The following is a 23,985-nucleotide window of genomic DNA, read 5'->3' as shown; positions in this document are numbered from 1 at the left end:
CAATCATTCACCCTGACAACTGGGTCCAGCACAAAATTATTTCACCCAATCTCAATGGACCCCTCGTTACTTTACAGCCATAATTCTACTCTTCTCCAATTTACTTCTTATAATCATCCGTTCCAAACCTCCTCTTTTCTCTGAAAGCCACCTATGTCAGCCCCTCCATCTGCCTCAGCAGGGGACCTCACTTCATATTTGATCAAGAAAATGGAGGTGATTTGTCCGCCAGGGGCTCCTTCTTCTCTTTAGTTCTGTCTTTCCTGACTCTTTTTTCTTAGTACCAGTCATGGACAAGAGGTAGTCTTTCTTTTTACAATTTACACATGCTTCACACAGTTGTCAAACTGATGTTCTCAAAGCACAGATCTTGTCATGTGACTGCCTGGCTCAACAAACTTCAAAGGCTCATTATTGCCTCTAGGAAAAAATACAAATGCCTCTGAGCATTTAAGGCCCTTTGTAATCTGGCTCCAATCTCTTTCCAAACTATCTCATACTGATCTCCCTCAAATACTCTATATTCCACCTAGCTAGGTTGCACTTAGGGCTGGGCTTGAAGTAAGGAAGACCTGAGTTCCAATCTGCCCTGCCACTTACTTTTATGTGTGATCCTGGGTAAGTCACTTTCACTTCTGTCTGCTTTAATTTCATCTGATGTGAAATGGGGATAATAAATGCACCTACCTCGCAGGGTTTTTATAATGATTAAATAAGATATTTATTTGTAATGAGCTTTGTCAACCTAACACACTATATGAATGCTAAGTAATAGCTATTATTGTCTATGTTTTAGCTAAACTTACCTACTTGCTTCCCTCTAGATATGAAATTCCACCTGTATTTTTGCATAGATAGGGTCTCACGTCTGGAATGCTCTCACTCTCTACCTCTACCTCAAAATCCCCACCTTCCTTCAAGAGCAGATCAGATGCTATATCCTCTAGGTGGTCTTTCTTTACCTTCCCATTTGTTAATGCTCTCTGACCCTCTTCCCACAACAAAATAAAATATCTTATATTTATTCTGAATGTGTTTTGTATAGGGAAGGCAATGTGGCATACTGGATAAAGAACTGATTCTGGAGTCTGGAAGACTTGACATCAAAGCCCATTTCTGGTTGACATATACTGGCAGTAACCCTGGTAAAATGCTTGACCCTCCAGTATAAGCCAGGACTTAAACTTTTCCCACTCATGATCCCTTTACATGGTTTTAGGTATTTTTGGCAGTGCTGTGTGGCCTGAGGGTATGTACAGTGCAAAGTGTGCATGCTTGCTTTGTGTTCAGAAGGAAGGCTGCAGTGAAGTTGCATGACGCAACACAGGCAAGTGCTGCCAGAAACACCTCAGATTCATTACACATTTGACCGTGAATTAAGTTTGGGTCATTGTGCGTTCAGAAACCTTTTACTGTTGCCAAATTTTTTGTGACCTACAGTTTAAGAAGTAGTAGACTATAAACAGCAGGCCATGGTCTCACATTAGAGCTACAGAAGAGTTGCTGAAAAGCATTGGGAGCCATTGCATTCTCACAGAAAGTTGCTTATATTAAAAAAAAATCACAAGGTTGGCCCCTATAATTTACATACAATTATCTATGTACATATCATCCCTTCTTTCCTCTCCCCTGAAGTAACTTTTTCTAGGACAGGGATTTTTTTTTTCTTCATATTCCCATTACCTAGCACAGTGCCTGGCACGTGGCAGCTCCTCAATGAATGCTTATTGAATTCAATGCATGTGAAACATTTTTTCCACATTCCTACTAGTATTGAATTAATTTTTGCCATTGTCATGGGTAAGGAGTGGTACCTGAAAGTTATTGTTTTAATTTGCATTATCAGTGTAGTTGAACCTTTTAAAAACTGATTTTAAAAGAAATATTTTGAATTTACTTGTCTGAAGATTGTTCACATGCTTTGACAATTTTATTCATTTAGAATTGGATCATGGGTCATAGGATCACAGAGATAGAGCTTAGAGGGACCTGAAAGGCCAGTGCCTCAGAAGCATTGGGGATGTTACAGATGTAGAAACTGCCACCTATGGAAACTGAATGACTGGCCCAACGTGACAGGGTGTGTCAGAGACTGGATTCGTCTGACTCAAGAGCTAAGGCTCTTTCCACTGTGCCACAGCATTGCCCATAACATTTTCATTAGTTCCTCATAAGTTTTAAATGCTGTTAAAATTTATATTTTCAATTGTTGTTTTCCATAATATTATTTTCATTTTTATTAGTTTTTACTGTGTAGAATTTTAAATTTTAATATAATCAAATCCATTGATCATATTCCAAATAATAAAAAATGCATCTCTCCATCTACTATTGAGATAAATATGTTCTATTCTATATTATCTTTCCTATTAGAATTGTGTCATGTTGCTTAAGATAAGGATCTGTTATCTTTTTTTTGCCACTTTTCTAACTAACTTCCTCAACTATATTTTATTACATAATGAATCCTTTCCCTAGTTCTTGTTCTCTATAGGCTTATTGGACACTAATCTTTTATATGCATTTGTCTCACTATCTAGAATGTTCCTATTTTTGTTCCTTTGACCTATTTTTTCTTTTTTTGGGGGGGGGGCAGTAGGAGCAGGTTAATAGAATTCTAGATTACTGGACCTGGGAGAGACTTTTAGACTCCTCTATTTCATCGTCCTGAGTGACTTGCTCAAGGCCACATAACTAGTGGTTAACAGGAAAGGTGAGACTAAAACTCAGGTCCCTGGATTCCAGACCTATTATTCTTTATGCTATAGTAGACTCCTTATTATACATAGTTTTGATCATTGCTATTTTGTTACACATTTCAAGTCTGGAAGTATAAATACACACTTCAGTTTTTTGTTTTCTCAGAATGCCTTTTGATATCCCTGTTTTGCTTCATAAATTTCATTCTAGTGATGTTTGGGGAGCATGATATTGGGAATGGAAAAAGTAGGCAGTGGAGATTGCTTAGAATTTGTGATTTAACAAAGTGAGACTCAGTTTAAGTTTGTGTTAAATATTATGAGGGATAGAAGGATGCCCAAGAAATATTAATGACATGCACCTCCTCCCCTATTAATTTCTGTACCTCAGAATCTTTCTTGGATATCCCCAATTATTACTAATAATCTCTTTCCTCCTCAAATCCTCTTGTATTTACTCATCAGAGTATATGCTGCACCCTCCCAGTACAATATCAAATCCCCTTAGAGAAATTACTTTTGTTATTGTCTTAGTATCCCCTGAATCAATCATAAAACCTTGTGCATATAGACATTCAGTAAATTCTTAATGAATTGAACTTAAGAAATATTATTTCCTGACCTCAAAGAGTTTTCTAGAAGAACACCTAAGACACAAATAACTATAATAGTAGGTAGCAGATGACACATGGCACAAGAAATAATCACTGATTATAAAAGCTGGAGGAGACTTTCAGACCTTTGTGGGTCACTGGGTCTTATTTATACTTTCTCTGGTCTCTTTGAAATCTATTGTCCCAAAATCTAGGGAACATTTTGGCCTAATTCTGCTTTTCTTTTGCCCTTTTGTGAACTCTTGAATAGAATGGTCATTTACACTCAAGATTTTTGTCATTTCTATTTCAGTAACCATATCTTCCTTTCTGGTCATAATTACATTTAGAATAGCAGTTCCCCTTGTCACTTCTCCCACTTTTGGAAGGACAGAATTAGAATTAAGATAAATCAGGAAAATCTTAGTGGCTTTACTTTTGGCAGAGAGAATTCCAGCAGATATCCAAATAGCTTAAGTCTCTCATCAATAGAAGGTAATGTCGTGGTAAGAATGTTAGAATTGGAAAAATCTATGTTCAAATCCTACCTTCTACTAGATAGTGCACTGGATACAGTGCTGGGCCTGGAGTCAGGAAGACCTGAATTCAAATCTGGCTTCAGACACTTACTAGCTGTGTGACCCTGGGCAAATGACTTTATCTCTGTTGCCTCAGTCTCCTCATCTGGAAAATGGGAATGAAAATAGCACCTTTCTCTCAGGGTTGCTGTGAGGATCACATGAAATAATAATTATAAAGCATTCAGGTCAGTGCCTGGCATATAGTAAGCATTACATAAGTGTTAGCTATTACCAGATATACGATCACCTTCAGTTCACCTCTCAACTCATTAAATCTGGCTTCCATCTCCACCAAATGGAAACTTATTAATACCAATGATCAAATTATTGCTAAGCCCAATGTCCTTCTCTCAGTCTTTATCCTTGACACGTTTCTTTTGACCCTGTTGGCCACCTTCTCCCTTACCTCTTTCCTGGGTTTAGTTTTCATGACAATATTCTGTCACGGCTTTTTCCCCAACCGTTTGACTAATTCCTCTCAGTCTCCTCTGCTGGATTATTATCCATGTCATATCTCCTACGCAAGACTATATGCTAGGACTTGTCCTAGACCATTCTCTCTTCTCTTTCTCTAGTATGTCAGTGATTTCACAAGCATCTATGGGTTCAGTCATCATTTCTACGCAGATCATTTATATGCCCAGCTCTCACCTCTCCAGAGCACCAGTTTCATATTTGTACTGGACATCTCTGCCCAGCTCTCCCATGTGCTTCTCAAATTCAACATGTTCAAAGACAAGCTCATCATTTTCCCTGAAGACCCGTCTCTCCTCCCAGTTTCCCTGTTTTTTTCAAAGGGACCATCATTCTTCCAGTCGCCTAGGTTTACAGCCCAAATTCATCCCTGACTCTTCACGTACCTCACTTCTTCCTACTCCATATACAATCACTGATCGAGTCTTGTGGATTCCACTGTCATAACATCCCTCATACCTGTCCTTTTCTTCTCACATCGCCATCACTTTTGTTCAGGGATTCATCATCTCTTACATGGATGACTGCAGTCCTCCTGCTTGGTCTCCCGGTATGTTATTATAGATTCGTAGAATCATCGTTTTAGAGCTGGAAGGGATCTTAGTGGCCATCAAGTCCAACCCCCTCACTTTACAGAAAGGAGCAAAAAGACTTAGTGACTTGTCTAGGGACATACAGCCAGTAAGTTTCTGAGATGAGATTTGAACCCAGGTCTTCCTGACTCCAAGTTCATTGCACTCTTCACCATACCAGGTTGACACCCATTCATGTATCTCTTTCCTCTCCAATGCATTCTCCAGATCAAATTGGTAGTTCCAAAGAACAAGTCTGATAATAATACCCTGCTCAAAAAGCTTCAGTGGCTCCCTATTACCACTAGAATAAAAAGAGAACTCCTCCAGTTGATGTTTAAAGCCCATCATTCCCAGCTGATTACACGCTGCTCCACCTCATGGAGGCTATACTATGGCTAAGCTGGTCTGTTTGCTGTTCCAGATATACAACATTCCAACTCCCTCATTCTTGCCTTTGCACACACTATCCTCCATGTTCAGAATGCTCTCTCTTCTCCCTTTCACTTTTTGGGACACTGTCTAAAAAGCTAATCTTAAGTGTTTATAACTATCAGTCCCCTAACCTTTTGAATCTGATATCCTTCCCTCCTCATCACTTTGCATTTAATTTTGTGTATATTCTTTATTTAATTGGGTTTTTGAGCAAGGGAGGGACAAGATCAAAGCAGTATTTCAGAAATTAAATCTGGCGTCAGCTAAGAGAAGTCAGCTAATCTAGAAATAGATTCTAATTCAAGATGAAATACATGTGTGGTAATAATGTCCTGAACCAGGGCGCCGACAGAGTATTAAAGACAATGTGTAAACTACTATCTACAGATTCAGAGGCAGGGAATTTGCAGCTGCAAACTTAGTAACATCTTGTTTTTACATGGAATAAATGTTATTGTCTGATGACTTTCAGGGAAGCATGGTACGATTTGAATACTGAGTCTAATTTTTTCCTATTCATTTCCTTTCCATGCAATCTTAATTTTCAAAGTACTGACAAAGCTTATGATTGAAAATACAACTTTGCTAGAAGTAATTATAATCAGATTGGTAGCAAAGGCACTGGCAGTCAAAGAAACAAATTCTAAATCTCTGATGTCTTTCTCTTTTGACCTCTTTCTTTTACCTCACTTTTTCTCTTCTATTTATCTTGTCTCTTTCTAACTGATCATAAAATGGGGCTACTTATGAATTCCTCAGGTTGTCTATCCTAGTAATACTGGTCTACTATCCCCATTGCTTATCTGCAAACATATATGGAATTTATTCCATCTATGCTGCTGCCTCAGGCAATCCCTGATTTTCCCCAAATCACAGTTCAGGTATTATCTCCTAAGTGAGACCTTTCTTGATGCTGCCACCCACCCTCTCCTTAGCATTCTCTCCATCTTGAACTTATTCTATTTTTCTTTTTATGTACTTTGTATTTACTTGTGTACATGTTATATTACCAAGTAGAATTTAAGCTCCCTGAGGGCAGGCATAATTTTGCTTTTGTCTTACACCCCTAATATCTTAACCAAGTAGGTGCTTAATAAACATTTGTTGAATTCAACGAGGATTTTTTAAAGTTATTTTATTTAAAATCTTAAGAAGATAGATAATAGATGAAGCAGGGTCATTAAAAAACTGCTTAAAGAAAGCTTTGCAAGATATATAACTAAGCAAAGTCATCCCAAATGGAATGAGGACCACAAACAGAAAAAAAAAAATAGAAAAAAAATTGCACAGTGAAAACCCTACACTTGGACCCTAATATCAATGTTCTGGATATGCTTAGAGAAAGTAATAGCACTAAAATGAACAAAGACAGGAAAAGCAGTCAGGTTAGACCAAGTATAATTAGAAGAAATTTATGCTGGAGGTAATACAATTCAAAGATTATGGAGGGGGCCAATATACAAGGTATCTGAAAGAAGGAAAGAGACTAGAGGTATGGGAATATTCTCAGAATTTATTAATATCAAAAAAGGGATCAAGAGAACATCAGTAGCCACCATTCTATTGTATATGTCTATTCTCTCATCTATATGAAATCTATATGATAAACATCTGTACATAATATGAGGGCATTCTCCACAAGGATATAAGTAAAAAAACAAGCAGCCTTTCACAAGTGATATGCAATAGTGAACCACAATTTGCCATTTCACAATTAACTGAAATATGTAGAAAATATAAGATCCCATTCTGCTTATTGTTTATTAATTATTAAAAAACATTTTATTCAGTAGAAAAACAATCACCACCTCATAGGCTCTTTTCTAATAATGTGTCTCCTAAACATACATCAAACTCATCCAAGATTCTTTGGAAAATGTATAATAAAAATCCTGTTTAATGGCTCTTTGATAACAAACTTCAGGTGGGGCATTAAAAAAGCGAGCTGTACGTGTGCAGATGTGTGTTTGCCATGCGATGGAGAAGGTCCAACATAGTTCTCAGCCGAAGAGGGATTCTCTGTGGATGATAAGATGTTCCAGTCACTTCTGTTTGTGGATGACGTTGTGTTAATTGCATAAAGCTCCAGAATATCATAAAAGAAAGCTATAGTGACCCAAAGGAGCTTTGCTGAGCAGATGAAGAATGTTTCAAGAATGTCCAGATTTCAACATGGACATTCTATAGAGTTTGTCTAACAGCATGTATATGTAGGACAGTCGGTACAGATAGGATAATGAACTGGGGCTAGAGTTGAACAAGAGGAAGAGAGTGGTGAAGGGCAGTACCGACAATGTGTCTGTATTAAATTATATATTTGTAAAGCGCTTAGCACAGTACCTGGCACATAGGAGGTGCTATATAAATACAAATTGCCTTTCCTTCCTTTCCCCCTTCTCTAAGTACTGAAGTTGCTATGTTGGCAGCATGCTTAACCTTTGATTATATCTTCTAAACTTAGATAATTTTTTCAGCTATGAGACTTGTATGTTACAAACACTATGTACACGTTTGGGAATGGCTAAAAGATAATCCAATAATCAAAGAATTGGGGTTCTATCTCAATATAAATGAATCTCAGTCACTCTCAGTAGTTGCTAATTATGGTGTGGTGCTTGCAGAGTAGGCTGAGATGATTACTGAACCATTGTTATCCATCTCTCTTCCAGGTTGGGATATATTTTCCTGTGCAAAAAAAACCCCTTTTTTATTTCACAGTCCCTAGGATCCATGACATCATCATCATTGTGGCTGTAGTTATAATGTTACACCCATCGCATTAATGATATATACATTTTAATCTCTAGCTCCAATACCTGCTACAGGTGATGTTTTAAATATCTTGAGTAGGTATTTTGAGGTTACAAAATGAATAGAAATTAAATGCCAAAAGATTTCAAATTGCTTTATAGACACATTTCAAAGAGCTTAGAAAAATACTAGATTTGCTTTGGGATTTAGAGTTAAAAATATTTGTAATTCATAGTTCTGATGCTATCTGAAAATGTAAAACTGTTTTAATATAACTAATATAGTACCTAAGAAGGTTAGCAGGAAGTAATACTTCATGTGAGAAGAGGAAATGAGAATGCTGAACAAGATAGCTGAGAATCTGCTTCTCTCCCCTCTTTCTATTTAGGATCTCAATACATGTTGATTAATTGATTATCTCCTAGGTAACTGTTTTTCCTTACCCCTGGGAAGAGTTCCCCAGATGGTGAAGAAGTTCTTCTTGCTCCAACCACTTTGGAGAGCTAGGATTTTCTTTCAGTTGCTTTATGATGGGGCTCCCTACCCAGCTGTGGTGGTTAGGGGTATCTCAAAACAACTCTAGAATGGAGAATGAAGCCAAGGGATCAAGGCTTCTCAATATGGGATCCATGAAAATGCAAGGGATCCATGCATAGATTTCAGGGAGTCCAAGAAGTTGAATGGCAAAAATTATAACCATTTTCCCTAAGTGCTAACTGAAATTTAGCATTTTCTTCAATTATGAATTTAAAACAAACATTATTCCAACAAAGTGTCAATAGACTTTACCAAACTGCCATAGGGACTCAACATATAGAATGGGTAAAGAACTCATGCAGTAGATGCTGGCGGAGCCAAGATGGAAGAGTGAAAGCAGTGACTTGCTTGAGCTCTCCCCCAACCCCTCCAAATACCTGTAAAAAATGGCTCTAAGTAAATTCTAAAGCAACAGAACCCACAAAAAGATGGAGTGAAACAAATTTCCATCCTAAGATGCTTTAGAAAAACAAAGATAGGAAAGAAACTCACTTGAAATTTTGCTGTGGCAAAATTAAGATTCCTACCATTTCTGATGTAGTTTTTGAGAATAAAGGGTGCAAGATCATAACTGCTAATGGATCATATTCAATCTAATCTAACAAACATTTATTAAATGAATGAAAAACATGTATTAAGTGCTTACTATTTGCCAAGCACTGAATTGATCACTAGGAATACAAATAGAAAAACTGAGACAGCCCCTACTTTCAAGGAATTTGCCCTCTAATTAGAGGATATGTAGAAGGAAGTTTATCTGCAGTGAGGATGAAAAGGCCTACAAGTCTTAAGGACAACATGAGAATTGATGGCAAGGCCCAGAGATCCTTGAGATGAATCAGTGTGTGAGATGACCATTCCTTGGTGGTCCAGAGGTCATAGAGGCAAGGCAGATGGTAAGGCAAGGTGAGCCTCATCTTACTAGAAAGCATGGGATTGGTGATTCCCATGACAACTAAGCAATGGGAGAAGTCAAGCAGTTTGGATTGGATCTGGGCGTCTTGGAGTAGGGATTGCATAGAAGGTGAGGAAGGTCATTGCTTCAAGTAGTGGCAGGTTTTTCCTCCAAACTTTCCCCAGTCTAGATGTGGTCTGGATGGCCTGAGGCTAGGGGAAAGGGGGGAAAAAAGGGAAGGCACCTACTATGTGCCAGATACTTTAATCAGCAAAATTTTAGGCAACACATTTTCTAATACTGATGATGATTATCTCTAATCCATTGCCAACTCCTGTTAATTCTACTTTCAGAACACCCTCATTCACACAGCCATGACTCTAGTTAAGGCTTCATAATGTCTTACCTGGACTATGGGAACAGTCTTCTCATTCGTCACCTTGCCACAACTCTCTCCCTGTTCCAATTCATCTTCCACTCGATTGCCAATATGATTTCTAAAGTGCAATTCTTTTTCTTGTTTATCTAATCTTCTAATGCTTTAATTCCCTTCTATATGCTGTATAATCAAATTACAGTGGCCTATCTGTTCTTCCCTGCCCAGGATACTCCATCTCCCTTGTACGGGCCTCTGCACCTGCTGTCTCTCATGCCTGGAATACTCTCTCTCATCATCTCGGCTTCCTGGCTTCCCCGATTTCTTTCAAGTCGCAGCTCACATCCGCCTTTCTGTAAGAGAGCTTTCCATTTCTCCCCTCCCCCACCCACTAATGCTTTCCCTTCTGAGATCACCTTCCATTTCTTCTTCATCCATATGGTATGTGCCTAGTTATTTACATGCCACCTCCATTAAAAAGTGAGCTCTTTGATCCCAGGGGCTATTTTTGCCTTTCTTTGTATCCTCAGTGTTACCACACTGTAGTCAATGCTCAATAGATGCTTCTGGACTGATAGACCAACTGACAATGTTTTAAGGTCAGCTTGGCACCTTACTCACAGCAGCCCTCAAAGCTGGTATGCAAAAATGATTATTCACATTTTAGAAGTGAGAAAATTGAGTCTCTTGAGAAATTAAATGAGTTGCCCATATATAAACAACTAGTAAATATCTAAGATGGGATTTGAACCTAAGTATCCTGCATGTGGGACAGTTCTGATACCAAAGTTTGTACACTGGCTATGAAAATTGCCTTGTGATCTTGGGCAAGTCACTTAATTTTTCTTTCAGTTTCCTCTGTGATATGAAAATAACTACTTAAGCTAGCTACCTCACATGATTGCTGTGAATGGATACATTTCAATGGATACGTTTTCTAAACCTTCAGTTTCTAAAGAATTGTGAATAATGGTAATTATTCATAATAATCACTAGAGAGGCAAGAAGATAACTTGTTGGATATGATGAGGGGAGCCTTTTAAAGTTTTGAGCTAGACTACATGATTTCTAAGGTTCCTTCCGATTTTAAGATTCTACTATTTTGCAAAATCCTTAAGGGCTTTTATCCAGACATTTTACAATATGCTTTCTATTTTTTTCTAGGCTTATAGTCTTCTAAATTTTACTGTTGAGGCAAGAGAAAGCAATCAAGAAAATGATATACTCTAAGATTGTAGAGGGATTTGGATGAAAGCATAGATGGCAAGCTGGAAGAGATAAAAAGATGACTGACAGAATAAGGATTCAAAAACATCTTGAAAGGGTAGAATATTTGGCTGAACCTAGGAAAATTAAATTTAATGAAGATAAACATAGGATCATAGACTTGGAGCTGGAAGGGACCTTAGAGGTCATTGAATGTAATGCCCTTATTTTACAGATAAGGAAACTGAGGCACAGAGAGGTTAAGTGACTTACTTGCCTAATGTCATTCTGCTAGTAAGAGTATGAGACAGGATTTGAACCGAGACTTTCCTGAATCCCAGGCCTGTAATTTATACTGATACCATGCTGTCTCTTACAAAGTCTTACCCCTCAGGTTAAAAAAAAAAAAACTGTATAAGTACAAAATTGGGGGATGGTGAAAACACAATAGCTCATGTAGGGGGGAAAAGCATGGTATTTTAGTGAAATCCAAGAACACTATGAGTCAGTAGCATAACATGACAGCCAAAAGAGCTAATGATCTACGATTGAAATGATGCGTCCAGAAGGAAGAGATGATGATTTTACCATTCCCTTCTCTAGTCAGGCCACAGAAGTAGTATCTTATGTTCAGGGAACCACATTTGAGAAAGGGTTTGACAAACTGGAATACAACAGCAAGAGAAGGGCAATCAGGATGGTGATAAAACCAGATCTCATGTTATACAAAGTTTGGTGGAAGGAACTGGGGATAGTTAAGTGGTGGAAAAAATTTAGGGTGATCAGAACCGTCTCTGAATGCTATGTTTAGACATCTATATAGATGTTGTTTCCTTCCAGCAGAATGCAGGCTCCTTGAAAACTCTTTTGCTTTTGTCTTTGCGTGGCAAGCACTTGGACCAATGCTTGGGGCTTAATAGGTACTTGACAACTGCTTGTCAAATAAAAGATTGTCAAATGAAAGAGGGATGATATTTATTTTCCTAGGCCCCAGAAGGAACAGCTGAACCACTCCCCTCACCATCTTTCACTAAATCTCTGGCACTAAAAGTACTGTTTAAGGAACACAGATATGTTTATACGAAAACAATGCCTGGAAAAATCACTTCAAATTGGAATGGAATGGCTCAATAGAAATTGCTATATGGTAAGAGTTCTTTTTAGTTCTAAGAAACCAAGGGGAGATTTGCCTTTCAGGCTTTTATGGACAAAAAAAAATGATCTCTTTGTCTTACAAAATCTCCATTCTGGTTCAAGTAAGTTTGATCTTTTGGTTATTTATCTAAGCTGAATTTGTTACGTTTAGTTCACGGTTAATTTGGTGACATTTGGATAATGTTAGCAATGTGCCCTGGAATTTTGGCAATTTTGTATCACTAAAACTTGTTTGGAATATCTAGGAGGACTAAAGTCATTTGAAAAAAAAAGATTTTATGTTAGGTAAGACTGCTTTTTAAAAGTAAAAGTGGCATTCTTTCTCTTAAAAACTTCCTGTAATCTTGCTGCATGGCTCATTTCCTCCCTGATGACCCCCAACTACGGTGGTGATACAGGATTACATAATGATAGTCATATCTGTGATGATGAACCCAGACAAGTATGTTGATAAAATTAGTTTCAAAGAAATCAGCTGTAAATGCACTCAGGGCCAAATTTATTTCAAGGTTTGTGCTACAAGGAATTTTCCAGGTTAAGAGTAAGTAGGGAAAGGTAAAGCAAAGATTGAATTCTGACTCAGTCACCACCTTTTGGAATTTATCATTTTAACAGAAATAAAAAGCCATACAAAGAGTATTGCTATTTTTCCCTTTTTTCTATCTAAAATATCACTAAAATGAAATCACTAGATCACTAAAATTTTAATAAATCTATGTCAATTTATTAAGCTTAAATAATGGACAGATAAATTAGTTGTTATTTAAAAGAATAATTCTTACTTATTCAGGGAGATAAATGCATAGTCAGAGTGCTCCTTCATTCTCCTACTATAGAGAAATGTGGGTTTTTGAGCCATATCTTACTGCTATCTTGTGTTAAAACCATTAAGAGATGAACACAGTTGGGGAAAGAAGGTAAAAAGGAAAATAAAACCAGTCATTTACTACATTACTAACAAATATAAATGTTAAGAAAGACTTCTGGATTATCTGTGGATTTTAATTTTCCATCCTATCGTTGTATTCTATTGTTATGGAAACTTGAACATTTTTTCCTTTTTCTTTCTTTTTTTTTTTTGGCAAGGCAATGGGGTGAAGCAACTTGCCCAGGATCACACAGCTAGTAAGTGTCAAGTGTCGGAGGACAGATTTGAACTCAGATCTTCCTGAATCTAGGGCCAGTGCTCTATCCACTGTGCCATCTGAATACCCCAATGCGTTCCTTTCAAGAAAAGTATTAAGGGGCATGATCTCATTAGCTCCTTAAAAAGTCTCAAAATTCAGTGATAAGGAAAGAATCCTAACACTTCACAAAAAACTCAGATAAAAATTTTATTTTCACTCCATGTCACATACCACTATATTTAAAACACTCTTCAGTGCTAAATATTAACAGCATTTAGTGCTAAAAATCTCCCTTAGCTTATGTTCTCCTCCTTTGCTTCAGCATAGCCTACACATCATCCTGGGTTTTTAAAGACTGCCAGAGAAGCTCAGGTTCCTCTAGGTCCTACCAAATTTGATAGGCCCAGTAAGAGATGATTAGTTGAGAATCAGTTTAGCTAAGCACAGATGGGGCTCATCACTGAAAAGCTGGCTATGAGATAATGATTTTATTGACCATGGCAACTAGTGAAAAAGTCAAGTCAGGTGGGGAGGAATTGACATCTGTATTATTGGAGGTACCATTCATGCTTGGGGAATCAGGAAGTCAAGGTTCTTTTGAGGTACAGAAGTACCTTTCCACAGAGTCTCTTGTCAAATTTAGTGATGGGGAGCTCTGATTTTAGTTGAAGTCTAGGATCAGAATTTAAGTCATATGGAACATTTTTATAATGGAAACATGGAAAAGGAGTTAAGAAATACTCTGGACTGCCATGGGTGGGTGGATAGTGGTATGGACAAGTATTGCTTCATTTTGGAAAAAAAAATTTCTTGGCAAGGATTTTGAAGGCATGATTAAAATTGGTAAGTCACCCCTTATAAGGCAGAAGGAAAAGTCAATAAAAGTAAAGGTAAGTAAATTTAAAGCAAACAGTTGAAAATATTACAATTTATAGTTAATATGTGAAACTTACAGCCTATGAAATCTACTGCCATCAACAGTTATAATCACACACTATAGTTAGATTTTAAAATAAGCTGCATAATTTTATGGGCAATGACCACAACTGTTGTTATGCATACTGTGAAAGTGGTAATCAAATCTCATGCTTCAATGTCTAAGTTGGGGCAGAGAGAAATTTCCGCTTATATTAAGAACAGACAATTGGGCAGATGCACTGTGGTTTCTTTTGCACCATTTTCTCACAAGGCATAGGCCAGGAGAGGAGTTAGAAAATAGAATTTGTTGGGTGAATAGTTTTATCTCTTATGTAACTAAGCAGACAGTAGCCAGCTTCCATTTTCAGTCAATACATTTTGTATTATATTTTTGTCTTTATGGCTGGAAAAGCAATTAGTAACTCTTGAAAATTCATAGCACATGCAATATAAGAAATGAACCTAAAAGTTGGCTTAAAAGTGGGAGAAAAGATAAAATAGAAGCTGAAAGTTAAATCTTCATGATTTTATTAGGAAACTGACTGGATATTACTATCCTTTGTAATCCAGATGACCTATGAAGTGGGAACAAGCTATCTCACTAATGTTATAACACTTACGAGTTCATAAGTGTGATTTTAGTTTAAGTGGAAATTTCTCCTTTGTTTTAAAATTTTACAGATCAATTCTATGAGAAATTGATTCATTCTGTTCCTCTACTGAAGGTCAAGATTAGCCAAGGTCATTTTCTATCCATCTTTAATTCATAGCTTACCTAGAATTCTAAAGAATACAAAACTCTAGGAGTAGAACACTTTATACAACCTTAACTATAAAATTTTTACCTACAGATCTTATCAGTTAAAATGAGGAAAAGTCTGCAATTTGTGCAATTCTACAATGTCTTTACATTTCCATGGATTATGCAAACTGAGGTTATCTTGAGCTACATATGAAAAAATAATTCTAATAAATAATTTTAAATGAAGTTCAATTTTTTTAATAATAAATGAAAAAATACAATGCCATAGGAGCAAAAATCAGTGATATCAATAACATAACTGGTATATTTTCCCTCTGATACCTTAAAGAATTGTTATTATTAAGGGTTAAAGCCCATTCCTCTTAGATACATATAAAAGTACAAAAAATAACTTTAATAGTTAATTTTGAGAAGATATCTAATGAAATTGTACCAAGGATAAAAACAATTTTTATAAATAAATTTTATGAAACAATATTATGTTATAAAATGATATTATTTTGTGGGAATAAATAAACCTGAATGATACCAAATAGCTACATATGGTACAGACAAGTAAAATAAGTGAAGTTTTAATAAATGTAAAAGTACCAGTAACAAAAATAATATATCTTCAATTCTCAAGCAAGTTTATTACAAAATCCTAAAAAAAAGTGTGCTCTATCTTGTCATAAGGAAACTTAACAGAGATGAACAAATCCCTTAGATTTTACAAATGAACCAAGACAAAGGTATGTTGTGATGGTAAGTCAGAATGAAAGTCACAAGTACAATTGGGTCTAAATCATGGTTGTAGCCAATGTTAACTTCATAGCCTAAGTTCTAGTAAGATATTAAAAATAAAAGGAGTCTTAGTATCAATGTGTAATAGTGTGAAGAGATTTAATACTTTAAAAAATTACAGGTTAAATTATATTTAATTAAATACATCTACTAAGGGCACAATAAAAAAGGTATGCAACTTTCCCCAAATTTCCTAGCGAACAATTAAGCATGTTAAATGACTTTTAGATACATTCATTATGGTAAACAAATGAGAAGTTTATAGCATATACTTCTACAGTTGGAGCCTTGTTAAGTTTGCAAGGTTCTTTATATGTCTTCATTATCTCATCAGCAAATGACCTAAAAGAACACAGTGGATAAAAGGACAGAGACCATTTTTGAGCATTACCAGGAGAGCTTTCCAACTAAAGTTTGCTCTCTACTGTTGCATTAGCCAAAAATAACTCAATTTTTAGTGATCTGACCCGCTCTCCCAAACAAATGGTGACATGAACAGACTATAGTGTTCACACTTAGTCAATATCTTCAAGGCACTTCAAGAATATAGCATTTATAAAGCACATAATACAAGGATGAAATGCATGATGGACTATGAAAAAATAGGAAAAAAATTTAAGTGATTTTTTTTGCATTTAAAATTGTAAAACTGAAGTGAAATGTGTTTCAAGGTAAAAAAAAAGTTGCCATTTAGAAACATTAGTTGTAACTCACTTGACTGTCATGCTCCCACAGAACTACAAATATGATTATGTTCTGAATACTGGAGTAGGTAAAAATATTTCCAATGCTAAATATATTTCCAAGATAGCATCTACATAAAATGGATTTTCATGCTAGGAAACCCCTTACCACTGTATTTAAACAAAACTGTACCTGTATCCACACAAGCTAAGTGAAATGGAAAAATCAAGGCAATTATCCAGATAATTAAAAAAAAATCTAGTTAGTAAGCAGGAGAAAAAGGCATTCTGATTTTCCTCCTAGGATTATAAGGTTTAACTATGTACAGTAGATTAGTCAACTCTTTGTTTCACTTTGCCTCTGCAAACATAAGTTGTGTCCACACAGGGCATAAATTCTAGAATTGACCAAATTCTAATTGATTATTTCAGCTATATTAACCATTTGTTATTGTTCAGTCATGTCTAACTCTCTGTGACCCCATTTGGGGTTTTCTTGGCAAAGCTACTAGAGTGGTTTGCCATTTCCTTCTCCAGCTCATTTTATAGATGAGGAAACTGAGGCAAATGGGGTTGAGTGACTTGCTCAAGGTCATGCAGCTAGTAAGTGTCTGAAGTCACATTTGAACTCAGAGGGGTCATTCTGATTCCAGGGCTAATACTCTATCCACTGTACCACCAAGCTGCTTCCATATTAAGCATAGCTGAACAACAAAAGATAGCCAAAGAAATTGAACTGAATCTAGTTAATTGATTTTATAAAGGCAATCATAGCTTTTGCCTATAAACTTGCCAAGGGTACTTACACATTTTAGCTTTTTAACAATTTTTATTTGATTCTGCAGTGAATTAAATATACATGAAACTTTTCTTGGGAACCAACATTCATGAAATAGTACCTACAGAAAAGGCTGAATTATTTTAGATTTTAAATGTTCTATTATCAGAAAACCCCACAGGTGAAGGTCAGCTGTCAAGAATGCCATTTTAAAAAATAATGGCCACTTGCAGGTTTCATGGTACTTAAACTTTGTTATGCCATTATATTTATGATGGTAATAGATATGATAATGTAAACTGAGAATTAAAATTTCATTGCAGGATCAAACAGATAATGAAGATGTTTTGTGTAAAGTGGGAAAACAGTTGAGTTCAAATATAAGTTGTGGCAATAAATGCAGGGTAACACTATAAAATACTAGCAAATCCATACTTTAGATTAGTATTCTGTTCCAGTTGGCTTCAGTTCAATAATTTCCTTTAGATTGTTCTATATGAAACACAACTTTTCACTTATTTTTTCCTCCCTTCCTCCAAATTTTTTTGTTATAAAGCACACCCACACACCCACGCATACACACAACAGCAAAAACAACCTGACAAGATACTCTTTGTACTTCTTTCTTCAGCATAAAATAAAAATATATACATATAAATTCTTGTATATTACAATTAATATGGATATTTGTTGTTGCATACTGAGTTTAGTCATTTTCCATGGTAATATCATCCTTATTAGTAATTAGTACTTAAATTAATTTTTATAATATTCTAATAAAAGTATTAATCATTTGTGCTATCTATTTTAAGGGGGCATGCTACCTTCCATTATTTATATAAAGAGCTAAAATTTATATCTTTATTAAAAATAACAAAATTAAATTTAGCATACTGACACTGAGCAGATCTATGTTAATAAGCTCAGACTGTTTCTTTATAGTGCCAAAAATACAAAAGAAAATTTTGTTGACACAATTCATTGATTCAATGATTGTCAACCAATCAAATTAGTGATAAAAGTCAATTTGTTATATGCATGTACAAATGGCTATAAATTCTTTACAGCATATTCTTACATTTTATTTGAAACTGGCCCTTACATCTCAGTCCTAAAATAAAATCACTTTTAATTTCCACTTCTAAGTAAAATTTTCATATTAATATTTTTAGTGGAGTTTAACTATATCCCACCACGTGGCCAGGCAACCTTTCAGAAGAGTGTGTTAATGTTCAGACTTCACTTTTAGTAGCCACCAAAAGACACATATTCAAAAATACTTTCCAGACACATTTTACCAATTAGGATTTCACTTGGGTTAAAAATCTATTCTTTTATACTGCAAATGGTTCTAAGTTGGTTGAGTTTATTAATCCTTTATTCCTTAGTGGGAACTGCTTTAGTCACATAATTTCCTAACTCCTAGAAGGCTGAAGGACTGAGGGCTGGGGGGTGGACAAAGCGGCAGTCCTATTAGAAGTATTTCAAGAGAGAAGGCATCAGGCCTCGATGATCCACTGAAGAGTCTCTAAAGATGCACTGGCCTTGGATAACTGGAGAGCAACATGAGGATGCTGGATACTGCAGGCTAGGGAGAAGGGTGTCCATAAACAGATGAGAAAGTCAGTTTCACTTCCCTTGTAATTTTCCTTAGGGCCTCAGGAGTGACAACCCTTGTGTGCCACTAAAAATCATCTTCTGTTCTGTTTTTGGCATAAATAAAATAAGAGGGACTCTTGTACAACTTTTCCTGGGGCTTCTTTTTCATAAGATGTAATAATTTTTAGGTTTGGGACTTCTTATCATTTCTTTGTATATATCTTTTATTAGAATTATAGACAATTATAGAAGGAAGGGACTTTATATATCATCTCGTCTAGCATTTCCCAAACTAATTTGGCTAGAGACTACTTCGAAGCTTAAAATATAACAACAGAATCCATAAATGCTATTTTGGGAGTCAGGCCCAGGAATGATTCTGAAAAAATAGGGGTCGGGGCAATTTTAGAGCAGAAAAAAGTAAGCCTATTTTTATACTGAAGAGTTGCTGCACCTAATCTGCATTTTGAGATACAAAATTTAATACGTAAAAGTTTAGAGTGGAGAACACAGAACACCCACCCTCTCATATTGCATGGAACCAAGAACACTGATCTAATCTAAGCCTCTCAGCTTTCAAAAAGAAGAAAATTCAGGTCAGCAAAGTTAAGGGACTTATACAAGGCCTCACAGCTTGTTAATAGCAAAATGATCTTTCATTCCTAATGCATAAATTATAAACCAGATCAACATAAAAGCTTACAAGCACTATATTTGACTAGAGATAAAAACAGGTATTTTGGGAAAGAAAAATGTATATATTTGAAGACCATTCCAATGAAACAAAAATAAAAGTCATTATAAATAGTTTTCAGTCAAAACAGTGAAGGCTTCAACAAATTAAAAATGTAGCACTTCAAAAAATGGATTCTGAAAAATGCAATAAATGAAGAAAATGCCAGCCCATGGAATGTCACAATCCCCAACTGATAACAGAAAATTGCTTACAGATATAGTTCTCATATATATGTATATATATATATATATATATATATATATATATATATATATATATATACATATGCAAAGTATATAATAAAAATCTTGAATAAATCCCATTTAATAATATAAAAATCTATTAGATTAATATTTTCCTCAAAACTACTTTTCCCTTTTTCCTTCATAGTACAAGTATACTCAGGTCCACACTGGTAAGAGAAAGATCAGAATTCAAGCAACAGTTCAGGTAATTATCTGTTTTTCTACTCTGGCTATGGAATTCCAAATATTTTTGACCCTGGACATTTTCTCCTACTTTGTGTTGCTGTAAAGCTGGAAAGACCAACTGAAGGCTGATTGCGAGGTTATGGCTAGAAATTGCTTTATAAAACAGTAAAACACATTCTACTGAAATCCAAATTTTGAGCAAATATTTTGTAGCACTGAACTGGTTCCAAATTTGAGAAATGACATTTCAAGTCCATACATATGGGTTCATTTCTTTACCCCAAAATAATGATGTTATCTTATAGTTATCGTTTATCTAAGGCAAAGGTGATTTATTTTTTGCCTGATGCTTTATAACTTTTTTAAAAAAGCATAGGCCTAGTTAAATGTCAATTGTAGAAAAGAGAATATTGAATTTAATGATTTTTTTACTCTGTTCCTTGTTTCTTTGGTGATTATATTATATGCCAAAAGTCATAAAAACAATCAGGCATAACATAAAGATATGTTTTTAGTAGAACTGGATGAAATTTTATTATATGTTACTTGAACTTAAAAATTATTAATTACCTTATTTATTTCATAAAATCATGATTAAGATAATTTCTAAATATTAGTATAACAATGAAAATAATATCAATACTGATTAACATGATTTTTCCCTTGTGACTTTTTTTTTGCTACATAGCAAGATATAAAAAAAGTGAAAACACCCATCAAAGACTATGAGGACTCTTAAAAAAAATAAATAAAGTACTTACCGTCGCTGGGGAGGCCCGGGTTGTGTGCGTCACAGAATGGCCAGAATTTTCCATTGAATTGCCAATCAGATAGGTTCCTCCAGAGCTGCTAATGAGTTGTCCTCCTGTAACACCCATCTGAATCCCTCCAGTGCCCACCATACTATGAGATGAGACCACTGTAGTCACCTGTGCAGAACTTCCTTGGGTATCAAAGTAATTCCCTCCAGTGTTTTGGCTGTACATCTGGGTTTCTGTGTAAGGATAAGCTGTTGTTCGGCTTTGGAAAGAGAAAGAAAAATAAGGTATTTACTTTCTCATTTACTGACTATGCTCTTCACTATCTTTATTGAGAACGGCCATAGACACATTTACACATCCCTCTATCTCATTCTCTTTCTTTAGCTTGACCTCTAGATGAAGGGTGTTCCTATTTTTTTCATTCTGCATTCCTACAAACATTTATTAAATTGCCGTTGTGGTAGGCACCTAGAGAAGATACAAAGTTTAAATAAAGCACAGTCTTTGCTCTCACAGACCTCAGCATCTAGTATGACAAAAAAAATTTCATTTACAACAAAAACTTTGCTTCCTTCCCACTTAGAAATTATGTATGTTTTAAATACAAAAAAAGGTATGAAGTATCTCATGAAGTATTTTTCTGAATTATCCAAACCAAGTACCTTTGGCCTAATGTTTGAAATTTAAAGTTTAAAATTAGATGTTCAATTGAAAGGAAATGAATGAATAAACATAATGCCTGAAATTCTGAAAACACCTTTTATTTGTATACTTTACAGATGCATTGCTTTTCCCACCCAAAGGGAAAGTAAGTGATGGCTTGTACAGAAACTGTTACTATTTTGCCTGGAAGCAGTGGAGGGGAAAAGGCACTTAGCACATCTGCCTTCTGTAGGGATGAGAATGAATTGAAAACATAATACTTAAAGTATAGCGTATATCATACTTCTCATCAGTACCCCCTCCCTAGAAACTTAAAAAAAGGCATTCAGATAACATATTTTTCTTCCATTAAACCAAAGAAGGTTCACTTTACAAGGATCTTTAAAATTTATGCCTACCAATATGAAAGTGGCCCCATTTAATTGTGATCATTCAATTGTTTTAATAAGATAACGTGAAAGCACTTTAATAACCATGCTTAAATAGAATCAAAGCATGATTTATTTAACAGAAAGAACATTGGACAAGGGGTCAAAAGATCGGCTTGAAGTCCCAGGTGGGCTACTCATTCAATTGGGACTTTCAACAAGTTATTTCAATTTCTCTGGGCCTCAGTTACCTCATCTGTAAATGTGAAAAGGTTGGCCTACATATTCCTAAAACCCTTTCCAGTTCTAGAATTCTGTCATTCTAAAACCCTTCCCAGTTCTGGAATTCTATCATTCTATGCATAACAAAGGTTAGACTATTAAGGGGAATAACTATCTATGAAAGAGATTATTCTTACTCTAATAAGTTACACAGGTAAAAACTAAGTAGATAAGGAAAGTGTGTTTTAAAACTTTTTATAGGCTGTGGGACCTTAACTTATTGCTCCTTAGCATGCAGATACTCTTATCAGTTCGTGAGGAGAGGTTTGACTCCTGAATACATCATCCCCATCCCCTAGGTAAGGCAGGACAATTTCCAGGAGATCAATTTTATAGTAACTTTTATTTAGGAATGAATAATTTTGAATTTCACTCCCAAGGATGTTGCATATAGCAGGTACATAAACAGAAAAGGCTTTTAAACATTAGAATGGGTAACAGAGGGAGATGGCACAGTCTTCTACTAGGAAGTGCTTTAAAGATAGGATTCTTATTAAGCCATTAGGTATAGTTCTATCCAGAGCCAAAGGCATGGGTTAGATTAGATGGCCCCCTCCGGTCCTGTAAATATAGTCAACATGGATGCATGTTATATAGCATTAAAAAGCTCTGCCTGAACACTCAGCATTTGCCCTGGGCCACATCATGCACTTTCCTGCTTCCACACACACCTTTGTTTTAGGCCAAGCTCAAATGCAATTTCCTCTAGAACAGGAAGTCACCTTGGATATTTCTATCAAGAAGGGATCTTTCCTTGTTTTGAACTCTTACTCTATATCTTTTTCATATACTTATTCGCAGTTTCTTACATTTGGATACATTATAGATTTTTACATACTTATCTTGCCAGCTAGATATTAAATTCCTTGGTGGGGATTGGGGGAGGTAAGGGGAGCAGGAAGGAAGTATGCCATTTATCCATATTTCTGAGTGTTTTACACATAGTAGGTGCTTGAAAAAATGCTTGTTGAATGAAAGAATTTACTGATGATTGTGAAATCCTGTATCTGCTTGCCCTTGATGACTACATTCATTCCTATTACATGTTATTGCTTACACAAAATTTTCTGCAGAAATGTTCAAATTGTATGTTTTAAAAACAGTTGTTTTAGAGAATGACTCAGTTTCTGGCATATTGAGTAAAAACTTACTCACTATTTTTGAACCTGACTGTAAGGAACAGCTAAATATCTATCTAAAATCTGTACCATTTCAAAGATTTTGCTTTGCTCATTTTAAGTTTCTCCTATGATGGTTACAATGGTTTATTTGAGGGGAAAAGCCTTTCAAGAGCTAACATGATTAAACAGAAACCATTTTATTGTTCTGCCCTATATTTATAGGAAAGAACATGTATACTTAGTGTAACTTTCCTCCTATATGACTATTACGAGAGCCCATGTAAATGTTAGGATGCTCTAGGTCATGCTCATGATGTCATTGGTCCTCTTTGAGAACAAAGAATGAATTCAGCAGATGAGCTTTTTTTATCCCAACATGCTTTAGCATAGACTGTGGGTGAAAATGACCCTGATTTTGCTCAGTATAGTCACTCACTGTTATATTTTATTGACTTAATTTTAATTATATGCATTTAGAATTGAGGCCATTTCTTATGAGCTCCCTCATCTTCTTTCTTCTGTTCCTCAGAACTCAGTATTAAGGCTGTTTTCTTCCTTCTGAAAACAGAGGCATTCCTATTCTTTGCTAAGGTGAATCCTTCTAACTATACCCTTGATGCCACTCCTTTCCACACCCCCTCCAGACCCAATCATTCCTTCCTCCCTCCTCCCTCATGCATTTCCAGTCTCTCATACAT

General features: G+C 35.6%; 1 protein-coding gene across 5 annotated transcripts in view; it reads right to left on the bottom strand.

Moving 5' to 3' along the window:
- Window positions 1-23,985, bottom strand: part of RFX3 (regulatory factor X3) — a 329,994-nt gene that overhangs the window by 95,192 nt on the left and 210,817 nt on the right. For all 5 annotated transcript variants that reach the window (XM_021006282.2, XM_021006288.2, XM_078152509.1 and 2 more), the window contains one exon: window positions 20,854-21,112. In XM_021006282.2, coding sequence (XP_020861941.1) covers window positions 20,854-21,112 — 259 coding nt within the window. The remainder of the gene's footprint in view (window positions 1-20,853; window positions 21,113-23,985) is intronic.

The sequence above is a fragment of the Phascolarctos cinereus genome, unplaced genomic scaffold (assembly GCF_003287225.1).
Source record: "Phascolarctos cinereus isolate Bilbo 61053 unplaced genomic scaffold, phaCin_HiC Scaffold_4;HRSCAF=312, whole genome shotgun sequence".
NCBI classification, from domain to species: domain Eukaryota; kingdom Metazoa; phylum Chordata; class Mammalia; order Diprotodontia; family Phascolarctidae; genus Phascolarctos; species Phascolarctos cinereus.
Note: the sequence above shows the minus strand (reverse complement) of the source record. Positions and strands in the feature narration are given on the sequence as shown.